The 24,578-nt window shown below is 40.4% G+C and overlaps 1 protein-coding gene across 2 annotated transcripts in view; it reads left to right on the top strand.

The window, feature by feature from the left end:
* Window positions 1-24,578, top strand: part of LOC140731599 (clathrin heavy chain 1) — an 89,066-nt gene that overhangs the window by 43,598 nt on the left and 20,890 nt on the right. For both annotated transcript variants that reach the window (XM_073053148.1, XM_073053146.1), the window contains exons 12-24: window positions 1,433-1,570; window positions 3,952-4,116; window positions 4,255-4,435; window positions 6,386-6,549; window positions 12,210-12,335; window positions 12,522-12,664; window positions 14,699-14,933; window positions 16,477-16,599; window positions 17,300-17,445; window positions 18,939-19,122; window positions 19,207-19,399; window positions 20,217-20,374; window positions 21,508-21,672. In XM_073053148.1, the coding sequence (XP_072909249.1) occupies window positions 1,433-1,570; window positions 3,952-4,116; window positions 4,255-4,435; window positions 6,386-6,549; window positions 12,210-12,335; window positions 12,522-12,664; window positions 14,699-14,933; window positions 16,477-16,599; window positions 17,300-17,445; window positions 18,939-19,122; window positions 19,207-19,399; window positions 20,217-20,374; window positions 21,508-21,672 (2,121 nt within the window). The remainder of the gene's footprint in view (window positions 1-1,432; window positions 1,571-3,951; window positions 4,117-4,254; window positions 4,436-6,385; window positions 6,550-12,209; window positions 12,336-12,521; window positions 12,665-14,698; window positions 14,934-16,476; window positions 16,600-17,299; window positions 17,446-18,938; window positions 19,123-19,206; window positions 19,400-20,216; window positions 20,375-21,507; window positions 21,673-24,578) is intronic.

Here is a 24,578-nt window from a genome sequence, read left to right as displayed (position 1 = left end):
TATAGCAATAATTGTGGCAATTCCACTCTGAACTGTAGTAAAAGCAGACCGTCTAGAATACATTATGAAAATTGAGTATTTAGTTACTTATCCCTTTACCTCCCTCTGCTCCACTCCGTTCCCTTTCATCCTTGGTCTCTGTCTTCTATCAGTTCCCCCCCCACCCTTTTTTTTTCACCAATTGACTTCCCAGATCTTTACTTCACCCCTCTCCCTCTCCTGGTTTTACCTATCACCTGCCACTTTGTACTATTTTCTCCCCTCCCTCCCCCACCTTTGACTTTTCCCTTTTTTCTCCATTTCTGACGAAGGGTCTTGGCCTGAAACATCAACTGTTCACTCTTTTCCATGGGTGCTGCCTGGCCTGCTGAGTTCCTCCAGCATTTTGTGTGTTGCTTGGATTTCCAGCATGTGTAGATTTTCTCCTGGTGAAATGCATTAAGCGTCAAATCAACAAACAGTATAAACAGAACAGTCTAGGTTCTTCCACTTACAATGTGCTGACCTTCAACCTATTTTAAGATTTAACCTTTCCCTCTTACATAATTTAATTTTCCTTTTTTTTAATGGAAGATCAGGCAGTAGAAAATGTTTAATCAGCCCTCAGTTTTCTTCTCGTTACATTGCTGATGTTTAGGGTCCCCTGTCTCTGGTGGCATTCACAGTTTCCTTCATGTCAGTAGTTTCCTTTCTGTTTACTCTGTTATGCAAGTCCTGGGTGGAGACACACGAATACCGTCACACACAGATGTAGAAGGATACTTCAGTGATGTTTCCATAACTTTTGTTTATCTGGTCAGGGTTGCTAGCTCAGAGCTGATTTCTCAATATGCCATAGAGAAAATTTAGTTAGTTTTACCTTCAGAGTGTTTACTGTGCCTGGACTTAGTTGAACTTCATCCAGTGACCCTTGGCCACTGCTGATGTGGAAACTTGCTGAAGTTGTGCAGCAGTAGAATTAGACTAGCTGCATCATTAAATATTTGTAGAAAGTTGCTTCTTTTCCTGTCACGATCATTCTTTAGTCATAGTGCCACAGCATATAAACAGGCCCTTTTGACCTATCTAGTTTGCCAAACACATTCTGGCTAGTCTGCCATCAACTTGTTTCTGGACCATGATAGATTCCTAATGAGTCACTAATTTATGAACCAATCGCCCCTTTCACATCCCCCACACACTGCGATCCTGGCATTTTCTTGAACCCTTAATTCACCTCTTCTGGTTTTTTTTTACTTCAGCATTTGTTTACACTACTTCAGATTGCACTGTGTTGCTTTGCATCATTCTGTTCTAAACTTGCTGCTGTCTTTATTACCATGTATGCTGTTTACTGGGCTTCATGGGAGCAAGGAATTTCATTGCACCCTGTGTGTGTCCAATAATATTAAGCTGAGGAGTTCCTCTACTTCCAACTGTGATCTTGTTGCAGATTGTCGACGTGTTCATGGAATACAACCTGATCCAGCAATGCACGTCCTTCCTGCTCGATGCTCTGAAGAATAACCGTCCATCGGAAGGTGCCCTCCAGACTCGGCTCCTGGAAATGAACCTCATGCACGCTCCCCAGGTACAGGTTTTGATACAGTGGTGCTTTCAGTTTGGACTGACAAAGTCACATCACTTGGCTGTCCAGAAACAAAGATGTAAAGATAGCTTTGTCTGATGTAGATGGAAGTATACGATAAAATGTGTCGTTTGCGTCAATTTCCAGAACAAGTACAAAAGAGCATCTTTATTGTATAGAGATGTTGACAGCTGTGCTTTGCCTGGAACTACTTGGGGCTTGGGACTCTGTACACTTGGAAATGGTCAGTGATATGATGTCTCCAAGGCCCTTTGCATTATGTTAGCCTTGATGTTGGTGGTGGCCAGGCTGGACCAGGTCCTTGCACTGGGATGTGGAATCTAAGTCTGTGTTCTGGCTGGTATGGTGAGTGTTAGGCTTTGCTAGGATTAGCAGCAACTTCCTGCTGTTGACAGACTACCTGGGTCATATGGTATTGTCACTGTTTGCTAATAGGAAGTGCTGTGTCTTTTTGCATTCTTCCCCCCCCCCCCCCAAAAAAAAACTTCATTTCGTAATAAGCTCATGCTTAACAGTCATTATCAGAAATACAATCCGGTAAATTAAATGGCCACTGCATTCCCCTAAGTGTCTGGCTGAATAGTAGAATCTAGGGTGCGGCTGGTAGACGTCCTTTAAGACTAGAAGCAGAATTAAACCATTTGGCCCATCCAGTCTGCACTGCCAGTCACGGCTGATTTATTATCCTTCCCAAACCTATTCTGCCGCCTTCCGTAACCTTTGACGCCTTGCTAATCACAAACCTGTCATTCTCCGCTTTAAACAAACCCAATGATTTGCCCTCTACAGCCAGCTGTGGCAATGAATTCCACAGATTCACCAGAATTTCTCTGACTAAAGGAATTTCTCCTCCTCTTCGTTGTTCTAAATGGACGTCTTTCTATTTTGAAACTTGCCCTCTGGTTCTAGACTTCCCCCCCACTATAGGAAACATCCTCTCAACATCCACTATATCTAGTCCTTTAGTATTCAATAGGTTTCAATGAGAAGCCCCCTCATTTATCTGAACTCCAGTGAATACAGGCACAGAGTCATCAAATACACACATTAGCCTTTTAATTCTGGGATTTATCTTGTGAACCTCTGGACCCTCTCCAATGCCAGCACACCCTTTCTGTATTTCTGACTCTACAATGGAAACGTCCACCAGGTCGAACAGCATCAGTGAAGAGAGCAACAGTTGCTCTCTGGGGTCAAAACCTTTAAAACTGTGAATTAGGTGTTGCAGTGAGGAAGGGAATGCCTAAGGTGAGGTACAGACTAGTCATCAAGGTCACAAACACTGGTTGGTGTTAGAGCAAATTTCAAATATGGTACAGTCGCATCTGTGCTGCAAGTGGAATGTTACCTGAAATGAGTAAATTCAGTAGTTTGGATTGCAGTGTAACCATGAGGTGTAGTTTGAGCTGCAGGAGTGCAAAGGCAAGCAGATTGGAGTTGAGATTGTGAATTAAAATGGCTGGAATATTGATTAGTATGTGTGCTTTGTCTTCCATTGTAAATTGTTCACTGATACCCAACTAGTCTGCAAAATTTCTTATCTTCCATTTTTACCTGGAAATTTTAAATGCACGAACATTGTTTGTCATCCTTAATTCTAACCAGTTTATATTTCTTCCCCCAACAAATTTCAGCCATTTGCCAGTCATATTAAATCTGATCTGCTTCCTTCAGTTGACAGGAACAGCAATGTACCTTTAGGCTGGCTCATCCTCCCTCTAGTGGCTGTTCTGCGTAAATACACTTTGAATTATTTGCCAAGCTGCATTGAATGTTTATTGCCTTGGAACAGAAATGAGGAATTTCTTTAGTGGTGAATCTGTCTAATTTATTTCCACAGGTGTCTGTGGAGGCCAAACCATTGGGTATATTTAAAGTGGAGGTTGATGGGTTCTTGATTAGTAAGGGTGTTAAAGGTTATGGAGAGAAGGCAGATGAATGGGGCTGAGAGGGAAAATAAATCAACCAGATTGTATGGCGGATCAGACTCAGTGAATTAAATGGCCTAATTCTGATCCTGTGTCTAATCATCTTATCACTTTAGCCTACTTTAATATGAAGGAAGTGATTGCAGTGTTGAGTGTGTCCAGTATATCTTTCTCTCTGCTCCTCTCACGTGCTTTCTATGAGTCAGCCACAGATGTCTGGCCAATTTGGTGCTTTCACTTGGAATTGGCATCTGTACAGTGATTATATCTTCAAATCAAGCCCCTGACAATTTAAGAAACATCTGATATTTTATCTGGACTGAAGGGGGATTGTGTGCTAGTCGAAACCTGGCATATTGTCATAAAATTCTTTTTTTTTCCCTTTTACAAATGCTCTACCTCATTTGTACACTTCGATCATTGTTTTATTTGCAGGTAGCAGATGCTATTTTAGGAAATCAGATGTTCACTCACTATGATCGTGCTCACATTGCTCAACTCTGTGAGAAAGCTGGACTGCTACAAAGAGCTCTGGAACATTATACAGATCTCTACGACATCAAGCGTGCTGTCGTCCACACCCACCTCCTCAATCCGGAGGTCAGTAAGGTTCCACAATTTGTTTTTGGGACATGGGGAAGGAATAATTCTTTTAAATTTTAAAACTAATATGGCAAAATTTCATGTTGAAAAAAACATTAAATTTATGAATTTGATATTCCTATAAACTTTCCACAGTGGCTCGTCAATTATTTTGGCTCCCTCTCTGTTGAAGATTCTATTGAATGCCTGCGTGCCATGCTGTCTGCTAACATCCGTCAGAATCTACAGATCTGTGTGCAAGTTGCCTCCAAGTATCATGAGCAACTTGGAACACAGCAACTGATCGAACTATTTGAGTCTTTCAAGAGCTTTGAAGGTAGATGTTTGAAAAATTCTTTAGCATTGCCTTCATGAAGATGTAGCATTAAATTTGAGTTGAGTGAGCTGAAAGCATTGTTTTTGTCAATTTAATTCTAATTGAGTAGTGCAGCCCTGTCAGTATGTCCTGTAATTTCCCTCCTAGCTAGGTACATGTTTAATTACAGTTTGAGTAAATGCCACAACCTGTGTAATTAAAGTTTACCATGATCCTTCATGTATGTGTAGAGGATCACCAGTAATTTGTTTGATATCATTTTGTGCCCATGCAACTGCCACTGTCTTCAAATGAATGCCACTTCCTTATTATTTAAAGATGATTCCCTCTGTTCTTCAAGCACTTGGGCCAACTTGCAATGTCGCCACTTCCTTCTGTGAACTAGTGCATGGAATTTCTGGGGGCAATTTGGAAGGCACAGGATAGTTGCATTCTAAAGATGTAGTTGTATTCTAAAGGCAGGATGATGTAACTGTGGCTAATGAGGGAAGTCAAAGTCAACATATAAGCCAAAGAACAAAGATTAGAAGTTGGAGGATTGGGAAGCTTTTAAAATCCAACAGAATGCAACTGAAAAGTCATTAAGAAGGTAAAGATAGAATATGAAAGCAAGCTAGCTAATAATAAAGGATACTAAAAGTTTCTTCAAATGTATAAAAAAGGCAAGAGTAGATATTGGGTTCCTCTAATGAAGCTGTGCCCTCTGGTCTCAGACTATTGAAAAGATCCTCTCCACATCCACTCTATCTAGGCATTCAATATTTCAATAGGTTTCAATGAGATTTCTGCTCTTCTCCCCCCCCCCCCCATTCTATTAAATTCCAGTGAGTGCAAGGCCAGAGCAATAAAATGCTGCTCCTATGTTAAACACCCAAATCTGCTCTCAGTACTCCAAATATGATGACAAATATTCTAGTCCCCTGGAAATGAAAGCTAATGTTGCATTTCCTTGCTACTCACTTAACCTGCAAATTAACATTTAGGGAATTCTGTAAGGATTCCCAAGTCCCTTTGTTCCTTCTACCATGCACTTTTCTAAACCTGAACCTGCAATCTTCACTACTCTGGTTTAGTAAATTGGTGCAAGTACACTATTTTGGGTCACTATTTTGGGTCACACTTCAAGAATTTGTCTGTCATATTCATTCATTAGGCTTGTCTTCACAGCAAATATACTTCAACAAAGTTTCTGAATATTGCATTTACTTTTCTTCCCTTTTATTAGAAATCCAAAGATGTGCATTTTAATTTAGGAAAAGCTTTGTTTTCCCATCCTTTCTTGGCTAATTCTACCCTGTTTCCTACTCCTTGGGCACCATAAACATGAACAAAACCTTTATTCATGTGACTTTAACTTTGGTCTTCATTCTGTCTATCTTGTGAACATGTCTTCAATGAAAAGATCATTGAATTGCTAATTGCAAGTTAAGGTAGTTGGCAAATCGACGGGGCATATTCTAAGTAACATTGTGGGCACTGTCCTTGTTTCCAAAATAAAAGCTTTGGGTTTGAGTAGAGATGCAAGAGATTGCAGATGGTGGAAATTTGGAGCTACGTAGAAAATACTGTAGGAGTTCAGAATGGGCAGCATCTATGGACAGAAATGAAAGCTGTTTTGGGTAGAGAGAATTTCTCTCCACAGACACTTCCTGATATGCTGAGTTCCTCCAGTGCTTTGGACGTGAATGAGTTTGACTGCGTATTCCCTTCCATAGATGCTGCCTGGCTTAGTTTCGTCAGTACTTTGTGCATGTTGCTCTGGATTTCCCACATCTGCAGAATCTCTTGTTTATGATTCATAGTCTGATCATTTTGATGAATATCTCCAATTTTGCATGCAAGATTTTTAAACCTGAAATTTGAAGTACATGAGGATTTTGTCCATCAATATTGAGTAAAGGTGGCTGCTTCCTTAATGAATGACATACTATAACAAGCTTTTCTTTTAAGGTCTGTTCTACTTTTTGGGCTCCATTGTAAACTTCAGTCAAGATCCAGAAGTCCACTTCAAATATATCCAAGCTGCCTGCAAAACCGGTCAGATCAAAGAGGTGGAGCGAATCTGTCGTGAAAGCAATTGCTATGACCCAGAACGTGTGAAGAACTTCCTCAAGGTAAATTATTTTCATTTGTCAAGCTCCTCCATAACCTCTGTAGGTCAGTTTTAATAGCTGGTATTACTGTTGCTCAGCAGATTGCTTTGTGATCCTTATTTCTAAACAAATTTCTTATAGATTGTCCCCTGCCCAAAGTTCCTGTTTGTGCATGGGATTCAACTTTGCTGACTGACCCATAGAAATGTTTAATAAATAGGATTTCATATATTTGTCCCAGTTGATGCCTGTTGACACAACATGCACATGTTTGAGTTGGCTTGATTGTAGAACATGGCACAGTACAGGCCCTTCAGCCTTTAAAGTTGTGCCATCCTTTTAACCTTCAAGATCAATCTAATGCTTTTATTCTACTACCCTCCATTTTTCTTTCATCCATGTACCTTATGTTCCTGATATGCTGAGTTCCTCCAGTGCTTTGGACGTGAATGAGTTTGACTGCGTATTCCCTTCCATAGATGCTGCCTGGCTTAGTTTCGCCAGTACTTTGTGCATGTTGCTCTGGATTTCCCACATCTGCAGATCTGCAAAGTGTCTCTTAAATCTGTTATGAAGCTGTTTATTTGCCAAAAATGGTTCAACATTTGCACTTGCTATTCTTCTGATTATAGGCCCCTGCAGTTTTTTGTGTAGTAAACTGTTCACTTCTCTTGAGCTGAACTTCAGACTACTCATTCATAAAGTATCTAGGCTGAACCTCAAGACCAAGCATTGGTAGTCAAATTCACACAGCATGAAATGGGTCATTTGTCCCAGCTTATCTAGGCTGTCTAGTGAGTACCATTCGGTATTAATCCAAGCTCAACCCTTGAACAATGCTGAATGTTCATTGAGACTCTTGAATGCTCTCAGCAAATCAGCTTCATCCATTCTCTTAAGAAAATCTTGTCATTCAAGCAGGTACTTACCATTCTTTGGGTGACGATCTCCCTTGTATCTCCTCCTGCCCTTGCTCTAAGCCAATGCTATCTAGTTTTATCTACTTTTTTTTTTTGAGAAGTTTTCTACCCTATACCCAATCTATACTCCTTTTTTATATACCTCAATTACTGTCCTCTTAACTGCTCCGGGGGAACAAACATAGCTTTTGCAGTCTCTCCATGTGACTGCTCCATCCCAGGCAATATTTTGGTGAATCTCCTTTGCACCTCTCTAGTGCTTTTATCTGTTGTCTTTACTGTGAGGAACACAACTTCAGCTGGATCTGGCTGAGCTTTCATGTTACATAATCTGTCTGCATTCAATGTCCTGACCACTGAGGGCCCCCTAAGACACAGAGGGATGCATAGAAGGGTGTCTTAAGTATAGAATATTGGCCATGATACTGAATGCAGATGTAGAAGATTGCGCTCCACCTTTATAATGATTAAATATGCAATCTTTATGAAATTGGAGCAAAATCTGTATTCCATGTCCTGACCAGTGAGGGCCAGCATTGTCATCTTAACCATTTTACCTCTGCCACCTCCCAGGATCTAAGAACTTTGTTTTCCAAGATCCCTCCGTTCCTCATACACCAAGCCCTTATTTCAAAAGATGTCCTAGCCTCGTTAGTGCTCCTAAAATGCATCACCTCATTTCTGGATTAAACTTCATTTGCCACTTCAGTCCACTTTGACAATGATTTAGATTTTCTCTCTAAAACCTAAAACCACTTTCTGCTCAATCAGTAATCCTTGCAGATCTTGCCTCCCAAGACATGCATATCTCAAACAGCAACAGTCCCAGCACAGGTCCTAGTTGGGTATTAAAAGTATTGGATATCCATTTCTGAAAACGACACACTTCCTCACCTACGGTTTCCAATCACCGATCCAGTTTGCCCTGGATCCCATGGGCTGAAGTAATGGGCCCTAACCTGTCTGAACTAAGTTTAAAGGCTTTATAGCTACCCTGCCCTTACCAATGCACTATTGGCTCAGAAGGCTTGCGCTAGAATTTGAATGATTTTCAAAACGAGGTGTTGAATTTGTAGCTGAGATTGGTTATTTGTACCTTGACTTGTTCTGCATTGATCTAATTAGCTACATTAAGTGTTTTACAGATCCCATTCACCCTCCCCCCCCCCCCCCACTCCACCACCACCACCACCACCACAAACATCAAACCTGTTGACAAAAAACCTTTAATTCATTGCTGTGAAGGCAGCCATTAAGTGCTTAAAGCTTCCAGCTGCAATAGAACTGACAAAGCTGTAGAAGCTTGTTCTTCTAATATAATGTTTGAGAATGTTAGCTTGGTCTGCTATCAATTTCTGAATATGGTGACCAGCTGTTGACGGAGCCTATTGTCTTTTGTGCTGTTCCTTGTATTTGGAATGGGCAGGACATGTATCAGGTAAACTACATTGCAGGTTGCCTCTTTTTCTCCTTCCCTTTTGTTAAAGCAGACTTGATCCTTCTGTATTGGTGCAGGATAGTGCTCTTGGATATGGAGATGGAATTAAAATCAGCTGTATACTGGGATTCACAAGTTTCTTTTTCCATAAGTCTGCCCAATTGCATTGCATCTAAAACTGCTCTGCATGCAGTCTTGCACGACAGGACATTCTGACTGAGCTGAATAACTTTGTCACGGTCTTATTGGTGAAGCATTTAGTTCATATTTAGACCTCCAAATTAAAATACAGTGAAGCTAAATGGTCTTGACCGTTATCATGGTTTTGGTACTTTTTGCAACCTCTCCCAAACCTGAGAAATTGTCTAGGCTGCATCTTCAGTCAAGCAAGCAGTGTTGAATTGCACACACGAAATCCATCTTTATCTGATACTTTCCACTGAAAACTAGACTCGAAATGGCATAAGGGTATGGCAGGTTCACTGGACTAATCCACATAGGTAGATTACTGATTAGGCACATCCAAGTTCACCATCTCATCAGGGAATTCAGTATCTTGAATGAGTATCTAGGATTGGTTAGAGTAAGCATCAGAAAAGCACATTATCTGAAGAGGACCTGCCATACTATATTGTCTGGTTTATAACTTGGAGTGATTGACTTCTAACTCTGAGTACCTTATTGAAGGATAATTGGGGAATGGACAATAAATGCTAATTTGGCAACAGCTTAAAAAAGAAGTTAAGCCTTTATATTGCAGCCAGCTAAATGACCCCAGCCTCACCAGGTTTCTTAAAATGTGTAAGAGATGACCTTGAACTTAATCCACATTAAAAGTTTGTGTCCAACTTTGGGCAAACCTGATTGCAAGGGGAATCATAGGGTAAAGGGTAGTGTTGGATTTCAACTGCGTCTGTCACCAGTTTGTCCAAAGATAAATGATTTGCAATTCATTTGATGCTGATTAACTTACAAATTTGTCAATGTTTTGAGCAGAAGTGGACATTCAATATCAGAAGGCAGAGTTAAGTATTTGGAACCCACAGTTTAAATGGAAAATGTAAATTGGAATCTGGTGTCAGGTTAATTGACTTCACAGCTACAGAACTGGCATTGGGCACCTTGAGCAATTTGGGGTCAATTCACTAGTAACTGGTCCATGAAAGCAAGGGAAATAATGGTAGTTTTGACAACTGCATTTTGTCCAATGTGAGCTCTGACTGGTAGAGTTTTATGTGGTTTGGTAGCAGTTTTAACACAGTAATACTGTAGGCTGATGGGCTTGGTGGCACACTACTGGATTATCCAGATTATTTGTTTTTCCAATTAATACCTCACTCTTGCATGGTATAATTTTTCACTATTTGGTAAGTTTAAAGAGAGCATAGAAGTAGGGCCCTAGTGAGTCAGATGCTGAACCACTTAATCATCAAATTTTATCAGTTGAATTTTATATTTAGTTATTTCACTTCCTTGTCTTAAATGGGAGTGGTTTTGGTGTTCCCATTAAATGTCCTTGGTACAAAGTCTTGAGGTGTTGCTGAATGAAAAGTCACGTGTAGCAAAATACAGTGGAAAGCTTATCGAGCATGCTGTTCGTACAGATCAGTACACAGCGCATTCTTTTAGAATGTAAAACAATAACAGTGCAGAATAAAGTGTAAAGGCTATGGAGTACAGTGCAGGTAAATGATAAAGTCAAGATCATAATGAGGTAGATTTTGAGTTTGCATCCATCTTGTCATGCAAGAGGTCCATTCATGAGTCTGAGAACAGTGGGATTGAGGTTGTCCTTTACCCTGTGGTACGTGCTTTCAGGCTTTTGAATCTTTTGCCAGTGGGAGAAGAGAATACCCAGGGTGGGTGGATTATATTGGCTGCATTACTGAGGTCACAAAGTGTGAACAGCACACGGGGATCAGCCTCTTCTCTAGTGACTGAGTTGCGTCCTCAGCTGTCTGCAGTTCCTTGCAGTCATTTGAATGGCATTTGCCATACCAAGCCAGAATGCTTCCATTGGTGCATTCATTAAAAATTGGTAAGAGGCGATGGGAACACTGAATTTCTTTCTCCTCCTATTGGCAGAAATGCTGCTGTTAAGAACTAAACTGGAGATGTTTCTTGCAGGATTGTTTAAGTACAGATGACAGAAATGGGCCATTTTGAGAACTGGGCACAGTACTTGGGATTTGGTATACTGCAGACTGGCTGAAATGCATTTTCCAAATCAGATTTAAAATTCCATCCAATTGTTAACATCTACTTTCCAGTCCCAGAGTGCTAATCCTGCAGTAATTGCAAACTTGAAGATCATTGCAATAGCTTTGGGTTTGTTATCTTAATGCATCTAATCTGGTTTGTCGCTGAAAAGGTATTATGCTAAGGATGAAAATGAGAAAAATTTGGACAGGACTTGCTAGCATTTAAGGCTACAGATCTGGCGCAGGAGCCACTAACTGTTGCAAGCAGAATCTCTAATGTTCCTTGCTCAGCCAAGCAGTGTGTGCCATGTCCTTGTGTTAAAATGGATTCGATTTGATGATTAGAACAAAGATGCATTTAAGATGAACTAGACTTAATGGCTTGTTTTTAGAACCCTGTTCATAGATAGTTGCTCATTCCTTAGAGGAACATGTGTACAAGATGCCTTTATTTGATAGTAAGAATTGTCAAACCAGTTTTCAAACAACTTTTGAGTTTTTGTCACCTACAGCTAGTACGACATATTGAGTAAGCTTAATGTTTTGGAATCTGTTTGAATTAACTGAGACTTTGACTAGAATTTGAGGTAAAATGTTAACCAGTAAGTAGACTGTATAAAGGTAAAATATAAATCTTTGTAAACATGAAATTCTGCATATTTACAAATCTTGAGCAACACACTCAATGCTGGAGGAACTTGGCAAGTCAGGCAGCATCTATGGAGAGGCTGATCAAGGGTCTCGGCCCAAAATGTTGACTCCATAGATGCCGACTGATCTGAGTTCCTCCAGCATTTTGTTTGTTGCTCTTCATTGTAAACCCTATTTATCTTTTGTTCTTCATATCAATCTCTTTAACACTAAAGTTCCTTTTCCTGAGCATATCTTGGACATGATCCATTTTGCTGCCTTTTTAAATGTTTTTGGCATAACTTGAGTGATCCATTACAGGATGTACATTAGAATATTTATAATTTGACAAGATGCTTTTACTAGAGGAAAGCAGCATCCTATCTGCATGTCAAGGTTATGTATCTGAAAATGTCACACTTGGTTCCGTCAAGAACAACAGATGGCTTGTGCTTTTGAACTCCAAAACTACTTGTTATGTTTTGTTTCCAGGAGGCCAAATTGACAGACCAGCTGCCACTGATAATAGTGTGTGATCGTTTTGACTTTGTGCATGACCTGGTGTTATATCTGTACCGCAACAACCTGCAGAAGTACATTGAGATCTATGTTCAGAAGGTGAGAGAACTCTGAGGGACAATACTTTTGTCTAGTGGTTTGTGGGATTTTGGGAATTGTTTCTGTGGTGAAAAGCTAAATTTGCCACTTTTGTTGCTGCTTGTATGCAAAGAGTACATTTTGCCCACGTACATTTGCTATTCTACTGCAACTAAAATGTGTCAAAAACTCAATAATTTTGCACAGGTGAATCCAAGTCGTTTGCCAGTCGTGGTTGGAGGGCTGCTTGATGTGGATTGTTCTGAAGATGTCATCAAAAATCTGATACTTGTCGTTCGTGGACAGTTTTCCACTGATGAGCTGGTTGCTGAAGTAGAGAAACGAAACAGGTATCAAAACCATTCGATGACTCTTCAGGCTGATCTTGCCAAAGTGATTGATTCTTTGCTGATGCGCTTCATGGGTTTGTAGTTGGAATAATCCATACTGATTTCAGATTTCCTCAGCTGAGACATGGAAGGATTTTTCAGAACCAAGCACTGCTCCAGACACACAGTTCCACTCTGCCATTGACTTGATCTGGTCTGTTTTCGTACTCCGTATAGGCATATATGCTTGTCCATTTAGTGTCTGGATAATCAATAGACCGTTAACCAAAAGATGCGGTGTAGGTCCTCCTCTCATTACCACCATCAAGGAGGTACAGTACTAAAGGCACCCACTCAACATTTTAGGAACAGCTTCTTCCCCTCCATCAGATTTCTGAAGTGTTCAGGAACACTGCCTCACTATTTTGCTCTTTGCACTGTTTTGTTTTTTATTCTAAATTATTGCATTGCATTGTATTGCTGCCACTAAATAAATTTATTGATGTATGTCAATGATAACAAACCTGATCTGGTACATCTGTAAAATTTAAAGCAAATGGGCATCACTGGTTATGAAGTGCTTTGTACACAACCTTGTGGTTGTAACATTGTTCTGTTTTGGAGCTATATAGTGCCCTTTAAAACATGAAAAATTCCAGTTTTGGTGGTGGTGGTGGTGGTGGGGGGGGGGGGGGGTCCTGAATACTTACTGTTTTATGACAGTGAATCACAGTGGATTTGGCATTTTTTTGACACTGATCAACAGAAACCAACTCTTCTGTGTCAAAGTGAAAACAGATCTCTACAAAGTGATCCAAATTAAAATATAAAGCACTAATAATTGGTTGCATAAGTATTCACCCCCTTTAATATGACACACCAAATCATCGCTGGTGCAGCCAGTTGGCTTTAAAGTCACATAATTAGTTAAATTGAGATCTGTTTTTGGAGACCTGTGTGCAGTCATAAGGAATAGGAGCAGGAGTAGGCCATCCAGCCCATCGAGCCTGCCCTGCCATTCAATAAGATCATGGCTGATCTGTTAATGTGCTGGAGTAGCCAAGTCAGAGTCCAGACCTCAATCCAAGTTAGTATTTATGGCAGGACTTGGAAAAAGGCTGTTCACTCATGATCCCCGTGCAATCTGACAGTTTTGTGAACAATAACGGGGGGGGAGGGATGGGGGGGGTAGGAATTGCAGTGTCCAGAAGTGCAAAGCTGCTAGAGACCTATCCACACACTCTGGGTTGTAATTGCTGCCAAAGGTGCATCTACTAAACAGACTTGAAAGTGGTGAGTAATTATGCAATTATTTTGTTTATTAGTAATAAATTTAGATCAATTTGTAGAAATTTGTTTTCACTTTGACATGAGTCTTTTCTGTTGATCGGTGTAAAACAAAAAGCCAAATTAAATCCACTGATTCAATGTTGTAAGCAATAAAACATGAAAATTTCCAAGGGGTGTGAATATTTTTTATAGGTATTGTATACCTGATCTTCTGGTTTCTGTTCCCCCAAACTTTTTTACCAAATCTGTATAAGACTGGGTTGAAGTACAGAACAGAACTGTATGTGCTCTTCAACTCTTAATTGTGCTTACCTCTTAACCAACTCCTAAGATCAATCTAACTTTTCTCTCCCACAGTCCTCCATTTTGCTTTCATTCATGTGCCTATCTGAGTCTAAAATGTCCTTAATGTAACTGCCTCTGCCACCACCTTGTCAGCGTGGTCCACTTCCCTAACACTGTTCCTATTTAAAAAAAAAAAAAAAAAAAATCTATCTTTGACTTAATTTTCTCTCACCACCCCCCCCTACTTCCCTCCAGTCACCTTAAAATGATGCCCCCCTTGTATTAGCCATTTGCACGCTGCTGGCTGTTCACTCTCTTACTCTATCTTGTACACCTCCACCAGCTCCCCTTCCATCCTCTGTCATTCCAAATTGATTTGGTATTTGTTCTCTCAGACTGTTTGGTGTTGCCCGATTTATGCTTATTGGCCAACTTGGAAAAGAGTGCATTTCCTGTTGTAAATTTGTACATTGTTTGCAGGTTGAAATTGCTGCTCCCCTGGCTGGAATCTCGAATTCACGAAGGTTGCGAGGAGCCTGCCACCCATAATGCACTGGCAAAGATTTACATTGACAGCAACAACAATCCCGAGCGCTTCCTGCGGGAGAATCCATATTATGATAGCAGAGTGGTGGGCAAGTACTGTGAAAAGAGGGACCCTCACCTGGCCTGTGTGGCCTATGAACGAGGCCAGTGTGACATGGAGCTCATCAATGTGAGTGATGGAGGGGGGGGTGGTTGCCTATTATAGACTAATAGAATCATAGTGCTATAGCACTGAGCTGTGCTAAACTGCATTCTGCCTAGTCTCATGGCCCCCTCCCAAGGTTTTGTACCTTCCAAACCCCTCAAATGCTGAAATTGAACCTGCATCCAATACTTAAACTAGCAGCTCATTCCACACTTGAACCACCCTCCTGAGTGAAGAAGTTTCCCCTCAGGTTCCCCTTAAATATTTTACCTTTCATCATTGTCCAATGACCTTTAGTTCAAATCTCCCCTAAAAGCCTGCTTGCATTTACCCTAACTATACTCATAATTTTGTATACCTCTCTCATATCTCCCCTTATTCTCCTACACGCCAGGGAATAAAGTTCTAACCTATCCAATGTTTCACCATATGTTGTGTCCTTGAGTTCTGACAACAACCTTGTAAATTTTGTAGTTTACAAAAATGTAAAAAGAAATTGAGTTTGCCCTTCATTTACTGTTTCATAGTGAGGCTCTCGGTGAAATGCCGGGTAGGAGCATTTTGAAGTAATGTTCATGGATGCTTCCAAGTTAATTGAGTGACCTCGGAGCTTCCTAGTGTTAAATAATAAGATAATTAGCATTAGAACGTATTGAGAACTGGGCTTAAATTGGCATGTGCCTTGAGACTTCAACCTGGCTTGAAGAATAGTAACCGTTTAAGCTTGCTAGTTAACTCGGTGAATTCATCTTGAACACTTGACACTTTACCATGACACAACCTTTACTTGAGAAAACAGCTTATTAAGTTTTTAAAAGGTTGCTGTAGGAAGTCGGGCAGCATCTGTGGATGGAAACACAGTTGATGTTTTGGAGTGCGACTCCTCATCTGGACTGAAAGGGGAGGTTGCAATTATAGAGTTGTGGGGCAAAGGTGGCAACCAGTAGCTGGGTCCAAAGCAGAAGAAAATGCTGGTGGATCTCAGCGGGTCAGGCAGCAACTATGGAAATAAACAAATTGTTGACGTTTTGTGCAGAGGCTCTTCTTTAGGACTGAGGATTGTTGGATTTGCAGATGGAATTGGGTTGGGGAGAGAAGGGTGATGATGGTGACAGAAACTGGGAGGTGATAAGTGGAGATGAGGACTGCAGATTATGAGATTTCATAAGGAAGATGAAGAATGAGCAAAGGGAGGAAAAACTGGATGATGAAAACAGAGGGAAAGAGTATCCCTAAGATTTGAGCATGTAAGTTTGATAACTCAGTCTTGATTTTGGAGTCAGAATAATACAGCAGAGAAACAAACCCTTTTGACCAGCTCACCCATGCCAACCGTGACTTAATTGCTGTATTTGGCCCATATCCCTCTAAGTCTTTCCTATCCATGTAATCATACAGATGAGCTTTAAATGTTAATATATCTACCACAACCACTCTCTAGCCGCTATCTGCATGTGTACAACACCCTCTGTGGAAAGATTTGCACCTGGAGTTCCTGTCAAATCGCTTTAAACTGTTTCAAACTATTGAAGTATTCTTGAACTCTTTTTTTTCCCCCTTTTTATAGGTGTGCAATGAGAACTCTCTGTTCAAAAGCCTGTCGCGTTACTTGGTTCGCCGGAAAGATCCTGAGCTCTGGGCAAATGTCCTGCAAGAAACCAATCCTTACAGAAGGCCACTTATTGACCAAGTAAGAATCAAAAGTAACTTCATATCTAGACTCTAAAGAGTATATGGGGTACATGTAGACACATATATTTTACATAATTGTCTTTTAATTATGATTTGGAGGGGCAAACCCATTGGTACCTTGAAATTGCATCCTCTTCAATGGGATTAAGCTGTCTAGAATCTTTGTACTATATCCAGGAAATTCAGTGTGAATCTTTCAGCAGCATTCACAGGTCACCATTTTAAATTTGTAGGTGGAGGGGTAAAACCTACATGTGATTGTGGTCCATTAAGGACTGAGCTCCTAATGTACTGGAGAATCAGTTAGGATGTTAGCCTGCCAGCTTGAGGGCATCAAATGGAAAAACTGATGTCTGCTTGAGACCGAATAAGATGGCCTGTCCTGGGGTTTTGAGGACTGAGGAATGGGGTTTGTTTTGCTCTTGTGGCTTTGTCACTTGGTGTGGTTTTTGTTCTGCCAGGCATGTTGGGCATGCTATGTTGGCACTGAAATTTGTGGTGACACTTGTGGGTTTCCCTCAGCACATTCTTGAGTGTGCTTGATTGTTAATGCAAATGATGCATTTTACCACAGTATTTCAATGCACCAGTGATAAATCTGAAATCTGGAAGTGTGGTGTTCCTTTTGTTTGGAAATTTGAGTCTGGTTTGAAGCTCATGATACTATTTCCACCTCCTCCTCCTCCTCCCCCGGTCAGGTGGTACAGACGGCTCTGTCAGAAACGCAGGATCCCGAGGAGGTCTCTGTTACTGTGAAAGCTTTTATGACTGCTGACCTTCCAAATGAATTAATTGAATTGTTGGAGAAAATTGTCCTGGACAATTCAGTCTTCAGTGAACACAGGTAAATCAATAATCAGTATTTCAACTAGACAAATAATGAAGTTTTCAGTCTAGATCAATTTGTACTCTGGTATTGGCAGGAATGTCTGTAAGAGGCTGCATTTTTTTTAAAATAGCAACTTTACCATGTCTCCTGGGTCTCATCCATGCCTGAGCCTGAAGCTTTTTATTCTGGCCTTTTGGTTGCTGGTCTATGGAGACCCAAGAAGGACAAATCACCTAATGTGTCAATTGTTCAGGGTGGCCAGGGGCTTTCTTTCTATTCATATAAGAATAGACTACACTCTGAAGGCCTTTCTAACTTCATATTTGAATCTTAAGATACAATAAACCTAATTTGAATTCTTCTACTCAGAAACATGGATACTAGTTGTGTAATTGGTCCCAGTGTCAGTGAGGTTGGGGCTATGAAAAGTGGTTATTCTTTTTCCATTTAAAGATATAGCACAGTAATGGGTCCAACCAGCCCATGTTGCCCAATTACACCTATGTGACCAATTAACCAATACATTTTTAGAATGTGGGAGGGTGGCACGGTAGCACAGTGGTTATCACAATTGCTTTACAGAGCCAGTGATCACCAATCGAGGCTCGATTTTTCTTGGTGCTATCTTGTAGGGAGCTTTTATGTTCTCCCTGTGACCACATTGGTTTCCTTTGGGTTCTCTGTTTTCCCCCCCCATTCCAAAGACATACAGTTAGGGCTTGAGCTCGTAAGTTTGGGCATGCGGTGTTAGTGCTGATAGCGTGACAGCACTTGCCCAGTACAATCCTTGGGCTGTGGTGGTTGATACAAAGCAATGCGTTTCAATGTACATGTGACCAACAAAGCTAATCTTTCATCTTGAAACTAGAGCAAACCCATGAGGTCATGGCGAACGTACAAACTTCCTACAAACAGTGGCAGGAATTGAACCTTGGTTGCTATTGCTGTAACAGAGTTATGCTAACGGCTACACTACCTTGCCCCTTTTGCAAGGAAGAGTTGTCACAAGTACTTATTGTACGCTTTGGATAAAAGCAAGGTAGATTCAATGCCATACCAGGCGCAGCGTGGTAGCATATCCATTAGCACATTGCTCTATAGCGCCAACAATCGCTGATCTAGGATCAATTCCTGCTGTTGTCTAAGGAAGTTGTATAGTATGTTCACCCCGTGACTGTTTTCTGCTTTCCTCCCACATTCCAGAGACACGGTTAGAGTTAGTGAGTTGTGGACATGTTATATTGCTGCTGGAAGTGGGTTGCCCCAGCACAATCCTTGGATTATATTGGTCATTAATTTTGGGGGGGGGGGGGGGCGGGGGGGAGAACGTTTCACTCCGTTTCAGTGTACATGTGATGAATAAAGCTAATCTGCTAAAATACAAACCTGCATTTTGAGGGTCCATTATGAATTCTTGCAGTGTGAGGAACAATAGTTGCCCTAAAAGCTTATCTTGACAGTATTAACAGAGTTCAATTCTAAGATTAGTCCTTCTGCTCTGAAACCAGGAATCTGCAGAACTTGTTGATCCTTACTGCCATCAAAGCTGACCGTACCCGTGTGATGGAGTATATCAATCGTCTGGATAACTATGATGCTCCTGACATAGCCAACATTGCCATCAGCAATGAGCTCTTTGAAGAGGCATTTGCCATTTTCAGGAAGTTTGATGTGAACACATCAGCAGTGCAGGTAGGATGGTGAAGCTTGAGCAAACTGTGTGATTTGAAGCTTTGTCCGTTAAGGGGAGATCACAGCCTTTTAAATATTCCGTAGGTGCTGATCGAACACATTGGCAATCTCGATCGTGCGTATGAATTTGCTGAACGGTGTAATGAGCCTGCAGTGTGGAGCCAACTGGCTAAAGCCCAGCTGCAGAAAGAAATGGTTAAAGAGGCCATCGACTCCTATATCAAGGCAGATGACCCTTCATCGTACATGGAGGTTGTAGAAGCAGCCAACAAAAGTGGTATGTTCTTAAAATGATTAATACTTTTCATTGAGCTCCATTAAAAGTTTAGTTGTAAGATTTGGTTATTCGAAGGGTAGTGGCACACCCTAGTAGAATGATCTCCCAGTTCCAGTAGCCTGGAGTCAGTCCTGACCTGGCATTGTTTGTGCAATTTTTATTATATTCTGCAACCATATGGCTTTCTCCTGAGTTCTTGGGTTTCCTCCTGCATCCCAGCTGTATGTGTGGGTAGGTTAATTTTCCCTGAGCTAATCTGATCAGCCATTCTAGTTAGCCACCTTTCCCTCTCTATCTGTTACCTCCCATCTGCACTACACTGTAAGCACTTTAAGCCACCCTTTATAATGCTGTTTACATTGTCAATGCATGCTGGTTATTTATAAACTTTATTCCATATCTGCACTTTAACCTCACTGCTTGAACACCCAGTTGGGACAGTCTGTTGATTCCATTATTGTTATTATATTATGGATTTGTTGAGTATGCCCATAAGAAAATGCATCTCAGGGTTGATATAGTGACATACAAGTACTTTGATAATAAATTTACTTTGAACTTGACCTTTAAATGTCTTTGTTGCACGTCACACCAACCCACCACAGCAAATTCCTAACACACACAAATGTATATGGTGAATAAAGTTGATCCTTGGTGTAGATGGGAAGTGGAATTGATGAGGATGTGCGAATAAGTTGATGGGACAATGGGATTACTGAGTTGTAGAACAGTTGAGTATTTAGTCCATTTGGTTCAGCTGGCAAAAGATAGTGAGCACACCAGTTTCATCTGCTTATTGCCTTATTCTGCTCACCAGGGAACTGGGAGGACCTTGTTAAATATCTGCAGATGGCCAGGAAGAAGGCTCGTGAGTCTTATGTGGAGACGGAGCTTATTTTTGCATTGGCAAAGACTAACCGGTTAGCAGAGCTGGAAGAGTTTATCAATGGACCTAACAATGCTCATATCCAGCAAGTAAGTGTTCATCTAGTAATGTGTGCAAAGCAAGGTTAAGCTATTGTGTATTCAGTTAAGAGGATCTGAGAATATTAACACTGACCAGGGTTTCTGCTTTCTTCAATTTAAAGCAACAACTGCAGTAACTGGCAAGAATCTACCAATGATTTAAACTCTACCAGTGTTGAATAGTTAATAGTTTTAACAGTTTAAGGCATCCTGTTTTTCCTCTCATTTCAGAGCTGTAGAATCTGAATAAATTATTGTAGCTGATCAAATATTGACTTTAATGCCTCTTCTCCCCACACCCTTGATGACTTGTAGTTCAACTTGCAATTAATCTGTGCCTTGAATGTGTGCAGTGACTCCATTCCACTGCACACAAGTAGGGAATTCCAAAGTCATGGACCCTAGGGAGAAATGCCTTTTGGTCTTCATGGGGCAGCCCACATTCTGAAACAATATCCTCTAGTACTAGGTACTTGTTGAGGAAATGATCCTCATCCTTCAGTCTATCCTTCTCCAGGAATCCTTGGAGGTTAGGCTTAACCTGAGCATAATTCCCTTCATCCCAGAAATCCGTACAGTGAATCCAGTGCAAGTGTAGACTAGAATACAAATTCCTACCTGTGCAGTATGCTTCACAGTTACTACTTGACCTGCTGAGTTCTTCCAACAGATTGTTACTCAGTGCCGGCAACCTCTGACTGGTGTGGGTGTTTTATATGTTCATATAAAACATCCTGTATGATTTTTGTAATGCAAAGGAATCTTTGTTCATTTACTCTAACGTTTTCCATGAGTGAACTTTATTCTGTGTATCAAATTTTTAGGTAGCGATTTATGAATTTCTTTTACCTGAACCTGCTCTATACTTCAGGTGTGATCTTGCCAGCACACAGTTAAATCAAAACTGCCCTATTTTCATATTCCCTATCAATTTAAGCAGCAATATTCCATTATTTTTCTTAACTTTCGCACTTTATTTTCCCCCAATCCATTTGGAATTTGAATATCGGAAAGGAGGTTCTGGTAGCATTTTTTTCCAGAATACAAACTGAAAGTTCGGGATGGATTGCTGTGGTATTAACTGCTAATTTAGTGCCTGTCCTTTGCTTGAACCTTTTCATCTATAAGCCACTTACTTGCAGGTTGGTGATCGCTGCTACGATGAGCAAATGTATGAAGCTGCCAAGTTGCTGTACAACAACGTATCCAATTTCGGTCGCTTGGCATCGACACTGGTTCACCTAGGAGAATACCAGGCTGCAGTGGATGGTGCTCGCAAAGCCAACAGTACTCGGACTTGGAAGGAGGTACACTGCCTCTTAGTTTGACTTCAAACATTTGGATCCATCAGTGGTGTATAGCTTCACCTTTGTTAATGTCCATCTTGCAGTTAGCATTAAAACACTAAGCAGCATTTGTTCCTTCAAAGAATGCTGGTCTGTGCCCTGCAGTCTCTGTGAAATTGACACTCTACACTGGAATATATTTTGAGGCGCAGGGCAAATTGAGACTCACAGAATTACTGATCCTTTCCTATCAATGTCCACATTTCCTAGTGTGCTTGAATGTAGTGTACTTGATCTTCCCCCTTATCCAGAGCATTTCTGGACTTCCATCAGATATAGGAACAGAATTGGGCCATTTGGACTTGAGTATGCTCCACCGTCCATCATGGCTGATTCATTATCCTCCCAACCCCATTCTCCCGCCTTCTGCTCATAACATTTGGCGCCCTGATTAATCAAGAACCTATCAATCTCCACCTTAAATATACCCAGTGACTGCCTCAACAGCTGTCTGTGGCAATGAATTACACAGATTCGCCACCTTCTAGTTAAAGAAATTCCTCCTCATCTCTGTTCTAAAGGGATGTCCCTCTATTCTGAGGCGCTGCCCTCTTATCCTTTCTGCACATTGGTCATAAGTTCTCAACCTGACCACTGAGTTTGTTCTCGTTGCTCTGTGGTTAATGTGAATCTGTGCCAGTATTACCTCAGACCATATAACCATATAACAATCACAGCACAGACCATGTGTTAACTTTTTTTTATTTAGTTTTTTAATACATTTTCTACATAGCTACAGATTAAAAAAAAACCAAATCAAAATGAACATTGATACAATGCAAAAATAAACATACAATAATAATATAATACAAAGAAAGATAATTGAGAAAGCACCCAAATTGAAGACATGTAAAATTAGTATTTTACTAACCCAAGCCCCGCAACAAAAAAAACTCCAGACCAACCACAACCCAATATAGAGAATATAAATCAGGACAATCAAACCCCCAAAACTGTAAATACATTTAGCAACAGAAGATATTAATGCCTACTACCAACAAAAAAAAGAGCTGAAAGCAAGGGACCGAAAAAAAACCCTAGTCAAGAGGAAGGTTATGAAAGTACTCAAAAGGTCCCCAGACCTTATGGAACTTTAAATCCAAATTAAGAACTGAATAATGAATTTTTTCAAGGTCTAAGCAGGCCATAATATCGTTAAGCCATTGAGCATGCGTGGGCGGGGCAACATCTCTCCATCTAAGGAGGATTAAATGTCTAGCCAGGAGAGAGGCAAAAGATAATATTCGACACTTAGTCGAATTCAGACGTAAATCTGTCTCACCCCAGAAACTGAACAAAGCAATTAAAGGGTTAGGTTCTCGGTGGTGATTCAGAATATGCGATAACGTTATGAAGACATCTTTCCAAAATTTCTCCAAGCTAGGACAAAGCCAGTACATATGAATGAGAGAGGCCTCGCCCCTTTTGCATTTATCACAAAGCGGACTAATGTTAGGATAAAATCGAGATAATTTAGATTTGGACATATGGGCTCTATGAACAATCTTAAACTGTAAAAGGCAATGGCGAGCACAAAGAGAGGTTGAATTAACCGATTTGAGAATCGAGTCCCAAGTCTCATCAGATAAGGAGGTATTTAAATCATGCTCCCATGCCATTTTAATTTTATCCACAGGGGCACGTCGTAAGGCTGCTAATTTATCACGAATAAATGATATTAAACCTTTATCTAGTGGATTAATAGAAAGAAATAAGTCCATAACATTTTTCTCAGGCATTTCAGGGAAGTTAGGAATTAAAGGAGTAATAAAGTGTCTAATTTGGAGATATCTAAAAAAAAAATGAGCATTGGGCAGATTGAACTTAGCAGAGAGCTGTTGAAAAGAAGCGAAGCGATTATCAACAAAAAGATCTTCAAAATGTCTAATGCCCTTCCTATACCAATCATGGAATGCTGAGTCATACGTAGTAGGTAAAAAAAAAGAAGGTGATTATGTAAGATAGGGCTAGAAAAGGAAAAACCATGGAAACCATAAAATTTCCTAAACTGAGCCCATATACGCAGAGTGTGTCTAACAAGAGGATTAACTATTAATCTGGACAAACTACTAGGGAGTACAGAGCCAAGAAGTGCAGAGATAGATAATTCTTTAGTGGAGCTCAACTCCATTGCCACCCAATTAGGGCACTCGGGTTGGCCATGAAAAAAAGACCAAAAGGTAGCACAATGTATATTGGCTACCTAATAATATAAATGAAAGTTGGGTAAAGCCATGCCACCCTCCTTTTTAGATTTTTGGAGATAACCTTTATTAATTCTAGAGCGCTTATTCTTCCACAGATACGACAAAATAATAGTCTAAGGAATCAAAAAAAGATTTAGGAATAAAAATTGGGATTGATTGAAATAAATATAAAAGTTTAGGGAGAACATACATTTTAACAACATTAATACGACCTACCAAAGACATAGAAAGAGGTGACCATTGTAACAGACTCTGTTTAATAGTATATGAAAGATTGGCAAAATTTTCACGAAAGAGATCTTTAAACTTCCTTGTGACTGTAATCCCAAGATAAGTAAATTGGTTATGAACTACTTTAAAAGGGAGATCACGAAATGTTAATTCTTGTGCTTCTTTATTAATTGGGAAAAGTTCGCTCTTATGTAAATTAAGTTTATATCCAGAGAGCTGGCTAAACTGGTCAAGAAGTGAAAACATTGGAGGTAAGGATGTAGACGGATTTGAAAGAAAAAGTAATAAGTCATCGGCATAAAGAGAAACTTTATGCTCAACACCCCCTCTCCAAATCCTGGTCAGTTCAGGACAATTTCGAAATGCTATCGCCAAGGGTTCTATAGCCAAATCAAAGAGAAAGGGACTTAAAGGGCATCCCTGACGGGT

Source organism: Hemitrygon akajei, chromosome 8, assembly GCF_048418815.1.
Source record: "Hemitrygon akajei chromosome 8, sHemAka1.3, whole genome shotgun sequence".
Lineage (NCBI taxonomy): Eukaryota > Metazoa > Chordata > Chondrichthyes > Myliobatiformes > Dasyatidae > Hemitrygon > Hemitrygon akajei.
The sequence above is the reverse complement of the archived record's forward strand: the minus strand, read 5'-3'. Positions and strand labels throughout refer to the sequence as shown.